Here is a 12285-nt window from a genome sequence, read left to right on the forward strand (position 1 = left end):
CCCTTTTTCTACCTGATGGTGACCTCAGGTTACGTATCAAAAACCTGGTGAGGCCTACAAAGAAAAGAACACAGTACCTACAGTCAAATATGGTGGAGGTTCAAAGATGTTTTGGGGTTGTTTTGCTGCCACTGACACTGGGTGCCTTGACTATGTGTGCAAGGCATCATGAAAGCAAAGGGTCTACAAAGAGTGTTTTTAATTCTGGAATATCCGTGTGTTTTACAGGAACCTTGTAATACTACATTTCCCCTATGGTGGAGCAGCTTTCCCCCCAATATGCTCTCCCAGCAGAAGGTTCAAGACACCCAAAATGCTATTCCAGCCTCAAAAAGTGTTAAAACCCAAATCTACAGTGGGGAAAAAAAGTATTTAGTCAGTCAGCAATAGTGCAAGTTCCACCACTTAAAAAGATGAGAGGCGTCTGTAATTTACATCATAGGTAGACCTCAACTATGGGAGACAAACTGAGAAAAAAAAATCCAGAAAATCACATTGTCTGTTTTTTTTTCATCTTATTTGCATATTATGGTGGAAAATAAGTATTTGGTCAGAAACAAGCAATCAAGATTTCTGGCTCTCACAGACCTGTAACTTCTTCTTTAAGAGTCTCCTCTTTCCTCCACTCATTACCTGTAGTAATGGCACCTGTTAAAACTTGTTATCAGTATAAAAAGACACCTGTGCACACCCTCAAACAGTCTGACTCCAAACTCCACTATGGTGAAGACCAAAGAGCTGTCAAAGGACACCAGAAACAAAATTGTAGCCCTGCACCAGGCTGGGAAGACTGAATCTGCAATAGCCAACCAGCTTGGAGTGAAGAAATCAACTGTGGGAGCAATAATTAGAAAATGGAAGACATACAAGACCACTGATAATCTCCCTCGATCTGGTGCTCCACGCAAAATCCCACCCCGTGGGGTCAGAATGATCACAAGAACGGTGAGCAAAAATCCCAGAACCACGCGGGGGACCTAGTGAATGAACTGCAGAGAGCTGGGACCAATGTAACAAGGCCTACCATAAGTAACACACTACGCCACCATGGACTCAGATCCTGCAGTGCCAGACGTGTCCCACTGCTTAAGCCTGTACATGTCCGGGCCTGTCTGAAGTTTGCTAGAGAGCATTTGGATGATCCAGAGGAGTTTTGGGAGAATGTCCTATGGTCTGATGAAACCAAACTGGAACTGTTTGGTAGAAACACAACTTGTCGTGTTTGGAGGAAAAAGAATACTGAGTTGCATCCATCAAACACCATACCTACTGTAAAGCATGGTGGTGGAAACATCATGCTTTGGGGCTGTTTCTCTGCAAAGGGGCCAGGACGACTGATCCGGGTACATGAAAGAATGAATGGGGCCATGTATCGTGAGATTTTGAGTGCAAACCTCCTTCCATCAGCAAGGGCATTGAAGATGAAACGTGGCTGGGTCTTTCAACATGACAATGATCCAAAGCACACCGCCAGGGCAACGAAGGAGTGGCTTCGTAAGAAGCATTTCAAGGTCCTGGAGTGGCCTAGCCAGTCTCCAGATCTCAACCCTATAGAAAACCTTTGGAGGGAGTTGAAAGTCCGTGTTGCCAAGCGAAAAGCCAAAAACATCACTGCTCTAGAGGAGATCTGCATGGAGGAATGGGCCAACATACCAACAACAGTGTGTGGCAACCTTGTGAAGACTTACAGAAAACGTTTGACCTCTGTCATTGCCAACAAAGGATATATCACAAAGTATTGAGATGAAATTTTGTTTCTGACCAAATACTTATTTTCCACCATAATATGCAAATAAAATGAAAAAAAAACAGACAATGTGATTTTCTGGATTTTTTTTTCTCAGTTTGTCTCCCATAGTTGAGGTCTACCTATGATGTAAATTACAGACGCCTCTCATCTTTTTAAGTGGTGGAACTTGCACTATTGCTGACTGACTAAATACTTTTTTTCCCCACTGTATATGTAATGTACCAAGGCATACATACCAATATGGTGGTGACGATATACGTCCTGTTTTGCACTCCAACAGAGTCATTTCCAGATTGGGCATCTGTAGCCAGAGGGATCAGTTTATCATCTTCATTCCATGTAGCTATCTGGTAATTAGGAAAGAAAATGAATTATCCATGATGAGCTCCTTTATATTTGCATGCAACCAAATATTCCTACTACAAAAATTGACTTTTTTTCTCTAAGCAGAAGGTAGAACCGAAGGGAAAAGAGAGAAACTTTTTCAGAGATCTATGGCATTGGGTAATATATCAGTGATTCCCACTTGGATTGGAGCAGCGTAGTGACAGTGTATTGAGTGTGGGTGTCTTTTACAAGACAATTTAAAACTGTCAGTCAGTGGCAGCAGCTCCAGCTGTCAAGTGCCATTAACAAGAGCGAGGACTCATATTTCCGAATAATCTTGTAAACACCCCACGCTGTTATTGGGATATACAAGGACTTCGGCCTATCGGGCTTATCTTCAATTAGATCTCATTTTAGTGGATTTAATACGATCCCTTGGTTGTGTTGTCTGTGTCATCAATCTCAAGCTGTGATTAGCTGTGAAGTATAGAATTGATATGGTAATTGACGAATACGGTTAGGGGTAATTTTCCTTTTTCTCATGGGGAACCCAATCCAATATTCTGGAGGGTTCGAGGTACCGTAATGGGGACGAAGACATGGCTCGTACATAGTTTGGTCTTTTCTGTGATAACATATGGATGTGAAACCTGGACGATAAAAAACAAGACAGAAGAAGAATCGATACCTTTGAAATGTGGTGCTGGAAAAAAATGCTATTAATACATCGGATGGCAAGAAGAGCAAACAAATCAATTTTGGAATAAATCAAACCAGACATGTCACTTGAAGCAAGGATCACCAAGCTACGACTTGCCAACTTTGGACACATCATACGAAGAGAGCAATCACTGGGGAAGGATACCATGGTCGGAAAAATAGAAGGAACAAGGAGTAGAGGAGACCAATAATTTGATGGCTTGATACAATCAAATTAACGGTGGAGAAGGCCCTGGTGGATCTATCTAGGTTTGCACAAGATCGATCTTCCTACAGAGCGTTCATCCATCAAGTCACCATGGTTCGAGATGAAGCTGAAGACTATTAAAAAAATAAAGCAATTGGGGACAAGAATATTGTGCCAAAGTCCAAAATGTCGCTCAGTAAGCCGTTGCTGAGGCAGTGATGAAACTAGACTACAATGATAGAACATGTGCTTCATGACCTGTAAGGGTGCACGCCTACCATTGCATACCTTTGTTGTTGCTTTACTATGTGTACCATTCTCATGGTTTAGATGTATAGGACTTTGCATCTTTGAAGCTAACACTAAAAACTGTGCTCAGGCAGGAACGGTAGGCAATGTAGGGTCTGTGGTCATGTGTGTGAGCGTAGTAGTGGTGCAGCATCCCGCAGGCTGTGTTGTATATTTTGTGTGAAATTTGGCACACTAACAGTGTGTTGGATGAGATACAGAGTGCATGGTACTGTTTGTGATAGCAGTGGTCCATGGAGAAAGCTTAACCCAGTCAGTGATCACTGGTGTATCCTGGCAAAGTGGACTACTGCCCAGCGTTTGTACAACCGTCAGGTAACAAAACCTTATCAGCTCCATTAGTCTGTATTTCCCAAGACAGAGTTGGACCGGAACCTGTAGTGGGCCCATAATCTTACTTTGAGATGACTTGTAGTTGTCAAACTGTATATAATAAAGGTTGTAGCTGTATTACTATTAGTCACTATACTGTGTACCAAAGACTAACCGCCAAGCTAAGGGCTATTGTCTGTAACCTACGGATTGTCCGGTACAGAAGAGGACACCTGTGTAGGAATGAGACCTTTACAGTCCAAAAGTTCATGATAATACGCCCCTTTTTTGTGTCTGTAAAATAAACAGTTTTCTGCTTTGAAGATGGTACCTTCTGATCCCCTGTGAAACTGTACGGGTTACACTAAAGGTATGTTCATCCTTTGTAATCAATATGCCCTGCACTCCATTTGGAGCAAAGTTTCAGTTGATTTCCGTCATAACTGAGTTCACCTTTTTCTCAATGTCATCCTCGGGTCTAGCATATCGACAGGATCAAGAGGTCTAAAAGCCAACCTTTTTAATGACCTGTATGGTACATAATCTTCACTGATATAGGGAAAAAACAGCTCACCCCTGTGAAGGCTACTGTGAGATACTCGGCCCAGAGAAAGCTAAAGCCATTCGCCCGGTATGACACAACGAGGATCCAAAGAAAAAAGTTCAACAGTTGTGTTATTCCAACATTTGAAAAGAGTAAGACATCTTCAAGTATATCCAAATATACGTATATTTTCCTTTACCTACGCGTTTCAGACGGTAACTCAGTCCTTATTATTGGAAATGTATTTATTTATCCATGAATAAGGACTTGGTTACAGTCTGAAATGCATAGTAAAAGGAAAAAGAAAAAACATATTTGGATATAGTTGAAGATGTTTTTGTCTTTTAATCCATGTTGGACTAATGGATGTTGGAATAAACCCTTCTAATTTACCTGGAAGATGGCTGGAAAATTTTTTTCATTACATAGTAATCTACATACCTGTCATATGGTATCTTCGATGGATGAATACGTCCACAATAAAGAAAATGGTATGTGCTGCCATATAAGACCAAAGGCAAGCAGAGGTGCAGGATAGGTCCAGAGAACCATACAACACAAGAATATAATCGTGTACAAGATTGACAAAAATTATTATGTTGTGTTTCCTATTTCGCAACTTGATTTTGGCAACCATTAGGTTAAAAGGTTGGGAGAAAAGAATTGCTCTTTTTTCTAAAGAATAACAAGACTTCCATAAAGGGGAACCATCACTAGGCCAAAAGGTAGGTTGTTGGGTTTAGAAGAAGAACCAAACGAATGTTCATTACGTCAACATAGCCATATGCATTTTAGCCAATATTGGCTGTTACAGTTGCCGTACAGGTGCCGAGTCATACATAGTTGAACAATGTAAAATCATTCTTAGAAGATTCTAGGAATCTAAGATCGTTTGTGGACTAACGGTTCTTGAATGAAAACTTCATACACGCCCAACGTCTCATACTGTTACGGTGTGTCAACAGTGGAAAAAAACAACCGTTCTTAGTATTGGACAACCCCATTTAAAACAGCTAAATTGGCCATAATAAAATTATGATAAATCTATGTACTCACCTCTCAGACCAACACTGTTGCACCGATGTCAGTACTGTGTCTTGCCGGGGCCCCATGACAATGGCCGCCGATTTGCTGCAGCCTTTCATTATTCTGTCATACTAGAAGTCTGCTCTGTTAGGATGGAGATGTCCAGTGGTGGACAACTCTTTTAAATTTCATCTGTGGATCACTCTTTACGAGTGAAACCATCCATTTATACGTGTATGGCCACTGTAAAGCCTCTTGATATGAGAAGTAACTATTGAAAATACCTTGACATTATGGTCACTGGTTCTACAAAATTCGTACTGAACAGAACTTCAGAAGAAGATGAGCAAAAGTCAAAAGCCACCTAGAAAATGGAACACAGCGGTGCAGGCTTAGGCCACTACACAATATGTCATTGTAGGTCTGAATCGTAGACTGACCATCTGTTCAGTTCTCTTGGTGGTTATGGTGAGCCATGGCATTATGAAAAATGGGGATATTTAATCCTAGGACAATTATTGTTCTGGTGGACATAAGCAAGATAATATAGCGTTGCATTATTAGGCAAGCAGACAGTGAGTTATTAAGACACCGGTATCCTCTGCTCCAAGTCACTTAGAGCAGAAGATGAATCACTGGTGACAAGATAGAGGATAAAGACTGGAATGAGGTCCTCATCTTTGCTTCCTTGGGATTCTGATTCCCTAAGGGTGTCACAGTCCTTGAGCGTGAAGTCGTGAAGAAGAACAAACTTTTCCATTGTTAATAATTACAACATATAAAATCCAGAATAATCTCTTCATTTTGCCCAAAAAATATTACATTTGACCTATCAATATGAAGAGCGATTAGCTACCCATACCCCTGTTGTCATCTTTTAGTATAACTGCATAAATCAATATTATTTCTGAATAGAGATGAGCGACTTTGCCTTTTTTCGGGTCAAGTCGGGTTTCGTGAAACCCGACTTTCGCAAAAGTCGGGTCGAACGAAATTGGCCGATTATCGTGAAAAGTCGAAGGCCGACTGAAACACGAAACCAAATGCAAGTCAATGGGGAAGCAAAGTTAGGCTATTCTGTGCAGGGAAGGGGAAGTGTGTGGATGTGAGAAGGGGAGCTGGAGGATGAGCAGAGTTAAGGCTCACTCCTAGCTGGAGCTCATGGTCCGGATTCTGGTCTCCGAGTTTGTAGGGACACTGACGTTCCTGCAGCAGAATCCGGAGGAAGTAGCAGCTGTAAATGCTCTGTACCCAACTGAGGCTCGGAGGCCCCAGCATCGACGTGTGTGAGCCAGAAGGAAAAGGCTACGGCTGCCAGCCATACGAGAAAGTTCCAAAAGAGAGTCAACAGGGGGAACTTCATTGAACTCAGCACTGCGAGTACCTCAGATAAGCGCTAGAACAGAGGCCACACTACCTATCTGCAGAGAGAGAAATCCAAATTGGCTTCCAGGCTGACCAACTCATTCTCCATCTGTACTCTGGGTCGTGGACAGCACCTACCAAGTACAGGTAAAGGAACTGCACGACTGTGTCTGTCATCTTTCTCCTGCGCCTGGCGCACGGCTCTGCTACATCCTGCACTGCACACCATCTCCCAACTCTTTCATCTGCCCTGCGACTACGGACCTACATTTGCAGGTCTTCTACATCTTAGCTGCACCACAACATCTGTTCCACAGAAGCGACACTGCAGCGCTGGTCAATCTAATCAGAAACCAGAGGTGGCGTCACGTATCATTCACCTATAAACGTAATTCACCCCTTTGCATGGACGCCCAGGGCCACTGAACGGGTCACCACCATCGTGACACATCCCTGTGAGACACCGGCCTGGTACCGATTAACCCCACTGCCCTGGCTGGCCACCCACACTCCATGTCAGATTCATCTTGGACTGGGGAATTCACGATTTGACTTGATAACCCAGGCATGGTATGATAGAAAGAGCTACATGGACTAATGTGAAGTGTGGCCTGCTGCCTCATTCAGTTTGGGTGGGGGTGCAGGACACAAGGAAAGGGGTTCTTCCTGACCAGGAGCCAGCACTTGACGACTCAGTGCTTGCATTTTTTGAAACTTCAGAAGAGGCGGGCATATTTGATGGAGTCTGTTTCGGCAATGTAAGCCAAAACCAGTTCATCATGCTCCGCCTTTAAAAGCGGTTAACCTACCAGAAAAGGTATCATTCCAGGCGTTCCGGAGCCAGACCATGATACAGGCTCAACACCTCCTGCCTTAGCTGCTATTGTGCTTTTGCCACTACCAGCAGATGCACCACCACCATCATCACCAGCTGGCCCCCCCGCGCCCACGTCCGCGGCCTCTTCCACCAAACTTCAAAATTTTGCACAAAATAGACACAAAATAACATCAGATATATGGCACTGTATCAGAAATGTACAGCTCTATTCAGTCAAAGGATAATTGTCAATCTCCATATATATTCCATCAGTCACACAGAGACGCTCACAGGCTCAGTATGGATTAGACAAGAATATAAAAAGAAGAGAAAGTGTACAGTATTATCAGATAGCAGGTATATATAGCATAGTTTAAACATTAACAATGTACGTCTATATATCAGGAGTAGTGTTGCGCCACCACGCTAGTGCTTTGGTTTGTCACACAGGAGGCAAGTTCGTCGAATGTTCGTCGAACCCCATTGAAAACAATGGCAGGCAAACACAAACACGTACAAACACATAGAAAACAATTACAAAACACCTTAAAAGGTGTCCCAAAGCAGAGAAAATGCTCAGAAGACAAACATTACATATGGAAAAGGGCAACTACATTTAGAATAGAGGTGGAGGAGTAAAAGGAGGAGGTGGAGGAGACACAGATATAGGCTTGTCATTCCCTTATGAAGTCAAGAAAGGCTGGAATAAAAATGTAAAATACCAACCAAAAAAAAACATTCTGAAATCGAACACGATCATATACCGTCGGACTTCCCACACCAATAAATTATGCCAACTGGCGATCGGGCGACGTCATTCCCATGAGCCTCCAAACAGCGTCCATGAAGGCAAAGTGTTTGCTTTCTGGGGGCAGTATGATTGCAAAGCTGAACCTTAAAGGAATGTCCAAAAGGGCACCACCAGGAGTGGAGCCTGCGGCTTATTTGGACTCCACCCGGGAAACCACAACCATGCCACCTAAAGAAAAGATGCACATATTGAAAGCTTTGTCGATTGTGTGTGTGGTGTGGTATGTCCATTTGTAGTTGTGCTAGCAATTTGTCAGCTTTATAACGTTAACGAACGAGACTCCGGCATGCCCCCGCAGTACGCGTCAAGCTTACTAGAGGGATACACGAGGCTCTGGCACTATCATGGTCTATCATGGCGTTACATGTCCAGGGCTGCATGCGCGCTACACTGAAAGGACCAGCTTTTGTCGCTTACAGGTTCAGATAACCAGCAGAACACCGCTAGTGATGGGGATCTGTGATTCCAATTAATCCCCGCGAACGATGATTTCCCAATAAGTGCAGGTCAACCACAATTCCTGAATTAGGCCTAACCAGTGTCATGATCCAAGGTGGATCTGACAAGTAAATGGACAAAGTGAACTTTTTTCCTTTGGCTTGGTGCCAAAGTGGGTTGATTGCCCCCGGTGGCCATTAGAATTATTACACGTGGTGTCGTTCATTCTAAGTTGCCCCGGTGGTGGTGAGCGGTAATGCACTTTAGTTTCTTTGGTTTAATGTGCACTTAATTATAAATCAGGTGTGAGGCTCTATAAAAGAGAGCCAGGTGTGTTCAATCACTGGTGGTGATATTGTGAGTTAGTCATTCTCAAGGAAGCCTGGGTGAAAGAAGGAGTTGAATGAGAGTCCTGGGCAGCCCAGCCAGAGGGGTTGAGTCAGCTATGGAGTCTGCATGGAGGGCTGGCATGGCGTGGTGGAGTCGCAGTTTATGGTGTCAGCAGGAGGTGCTTGCATGACTTGGTAGAGTGGCGACGATGGTGAGAGTTGCACTCAGCATGCTGGACTTGGTTGCTGAAAACTGGACTCAAGCATGCTGGACTTTTGGCAGAAGCTGGACTCATCTTTGGGACTCTGTTTACTGGGCAGCTGCAACTGGTGGTGGACTCTGCTCCAAGGCTGCACTATGGTGATGGATCCGGTTATGGTGATGGATCCGGGTGGAGGAGAAGATGCACGCAGGTGGTGGGCTCTGTTGCTAGGAGCGTACGCAACAGAGCAAAGCTAAGTGGTGTTCCCCCTGTATTGTCATTTTCCCTTGTGTGTGTTTAGTGCAGTGGTGGGATTAGTTTCCGCACCGACCAATTCCCTAGTGAGGGTTTAAGGTCAGGGCAAGTCAGGGTTTTAAGGTTCCTGTGCATCGCCTGGTGCGGAACCGGCATAGGGACCGTTAGGAGTGCAGGGACTCTGGCTCAGGGGAGTGCAGGAGGTCTCCACGTCCCTATTCCCTATCGCAGGGCCCACCATTGTTAATGTTACCCAGGTTCCCCTTTATTATTTAAATTCGCCTTACTGGAGGCGGGGTTTCCAGACTACTTTATATATGTGTAATATCTAAATTCGCCAGTTGGAGGCGGTGTATCCAGCTGCACGTGTTATTATTTAAATTCGCCCCACTGGAGGCGGCGTATCCAGGGTCACATGTGTCATATGGGTTCGCCTTGCGGTATTCGCTGCGTCCAGACACACATGACCGTGACTTTATCACCAACCCAATTTTTTTTTTTCTGGTGAGCCTTGGCCATGTGGAGACCTGTATATAATTGCTGCCGGGCCTCACTGAGGTGAGTGAGGAACGGCATGGTGTGTTAGAGCCGCTGCAGCAGTAGTTATCAGGGTCTGGGGCCTTCCTTTGGCTTCACAAGAAAATCAAATGGCGGCTGCGGTCTGGCAAAAAGCCCTAGAGTCGCTGCTGGGGAGAGGGACTTGTTCATACAGGCGGACGTAACCAGACAGGTGGGTGGAGTTGGTGATCCCCATGGTGCTGTCTGGGGTTCCCCGAGGTGAAGGGGTACGTCCCTGTAGTGAGCAGACTGGTGTATAGTCCGCGGGGCTCACGCCAAATCTTCCATACCACTGAAGAAGCCGCCCCCTCCTGGTCGTGTGGAGGCAACCAGAGAGTGTATTTTTCCTCCATATTCCTGCGGCTCTGGCAAAGTGCCCCCTAGAGTCGCTGCAGGGGAGCAGGACTTGTTCATACAGGCGGACGTACCCAGACAGGTGGGTGGAGTTGGTGATCCCCATGGTGCTGTCTGGGGTTCCCCGAGGTGAAGGGGTACGTCCATGTAGTGAGCAGACTGGTGTGTAGTCCGCGAGGCTGACGCCAAATCTTCTATACCACCGAAGAGGCCGCCCCCTCCTAGTCATTTGGAGGAAGGCAACCAGCGAGTGTATATTTCCTCCATATTCCTGTCCCCTTCTCCTCAAGGTGTGAGCGGCAGGTGTGCTGCGGGGGAGTAGGAACAAATCTCATCCCTCGCCATTAACCAACCCTGGGAGGCGCAGACTTCATGGTGAAAGGGTTGGAGGGTGGTGTCCCTTGGTGAATAGCGGGGGTGTGAGTGTGTGACACAGGGGGACGCCTCTGTTGTCGAGTCCAGAATGAGTTCACCAAAATATGACAAACGAATGTGTGGCAATAAACGTTCAGGTCCGGACCTGTGTGTGAACGAGCATGTATGGGTGGCCACCAAAAAACACCTTGTGGAAGTGTGTTGTGGAGTCTGATCAGCTCATAGTGAACATACAAATACATAAACTCGTTCCCCAGGTCGGCGCTGTGGAGATGAGTGGTGCCTCCAGAACATGTATTGCCAATACCAGCAGTGCGTTTGTCATAAACCTGTAGTTTCAGGGGATGGTGGGGTGAACCCAGGATCTGGGCGTCCCCGCTATAGGTGTTTCCCTTATGAGGAGTGGTCTTGAGGGTCCTGAGGACCCTCATTAAGGAGGGGATACTGTCATGATCCAAGGTGGATCTGACAAGTAAATGGACAAAGTGAACTTTTTTTCCTTTGGCTTGGTGCCAAAGTGGGTTGATTTGCCCCAGTGGCCATTAGAATTATTACACGTGGTGTCGTTCATTCTAAGTTGCCCCGGTGGTGGTGAGCGGTAGTTCACTTTAGTTTCTTTGGTTTAATGTGCACGTAATTATAAATCAGGTGTGAGGCTCTATAAAAGAGAGCCAGGGGTGCTCATTCACTGGTGGTGATATTGTGAGTAGTCATTTTCAAGGAAGCCTGGGTGAAAGAAGGAGTTGAATGAGAGTCCTGGGCAGCCCAGCCAGAGGGGTTGAGTCAGCTATGGAGTCTGCATGGAGGGCTGGCATGGCGTGGTGGAGTCACAGTTTATGGTGTCAGCAGGAGGTGCTTGCATGGCTTGGTGGAGTGGCGACGATGGTGAGAGTTGCACTCAGCATCCTGGACTTGGTTGCTGAAAACTGGACTCAAGCATGCTGGACTTTTTGGCAGAAGCTGGACTCATCTTTGGGACTCTGTTTACTGGGCAGCTGCAACTGGTGGTGGAATCTGCTCCAAGGCTGCACTATGGTGATGGATCCGGTTATGGTGATGGATCCGGGTGGAGGAGAAGATGCACGCAGGTGGTGGGATCTGTTGCTAGGAGCGTACGCAACAGAGCAAAGCTAAGTGGTGTTCCCCCTGTATTGTCATTTTCCCTTGTGTGTGTTTAGTGCAGTGGTGGGATTAGTTTCCGCATCAACCAATTCCCTAGTGAGGGTTTAGGGTCAGGGCGAGTCAGGGTTTTAAGGTTCCTGTGCGTCGCCCGGTGCGGAACCGGCATAGGGAACGTTAGGAGTGCAGGGACTCTGACTCAGGGGAGTGCAGGAGGTCTCCACGTCCCTATTCCCTATCGCAGGGCCCACCATTGTTAATGTTACCCAGGTTCCCCTTTATTATTTAAATTCGCCTTACTGGAGGTGGGGTTTCCAGACTACTTTATATATACGTGTAATATCTAAATTCACCAGTTGGAGGGGTGTATCCAGCTGCACGTGTTATTATTTAAATTCGCCCCACTGGAGGCGGTGTATCCAGGGTCACGTGTGTCATATGGGTTCGCCTTGCGGTACTCGCTGCGTCCAGACACACGTGACCGTG

At 45.7% G+C, this 12285-nt stretch overlaps 1 protein-coding gene across 6 annotated transcripts in view; it reads right to left on the reverse strand.

Annotated features, from left to right (window-relative positions):
* Window positions 1-12285, reverse strand: part of GRIA1 (glutamate ionotropic receptor AMPA type subunit 1) — a 321187-nt gene that overhangs the window by 75075 nt on the left and 233827 nt on the right. For all 6 annotated transcript variants that reach the window (XM_073567910.1, XM_073567912.1, XM_073567911.1 and 3 more), the window contains exon 9: window positions 1987-2097. In XM_073567910.1, coding sequence (XP_073424011.1) covers window positions 1987-2097 — 111 coding nt within the window. The remainder of the gene's footprint in view (window positions 1-1986; window positions 2098-12285) is intronic.

Source organism: Dendrobates tinctorius, unplaced genomic scaffold (genome assembly GCF_039654945.1).
Source record: "Dendrobates tinctorius isolate UK_male_01 unplaced genomic scaffold, ASM3965494v1 ptg000020l, whole genome shotgun sequence".
NCBI lineage: Eukaryota > Metazoa > Chordata > Amphibia > Anura > Dendrobatidae > Dendrobates > Dendrobates tinctorius.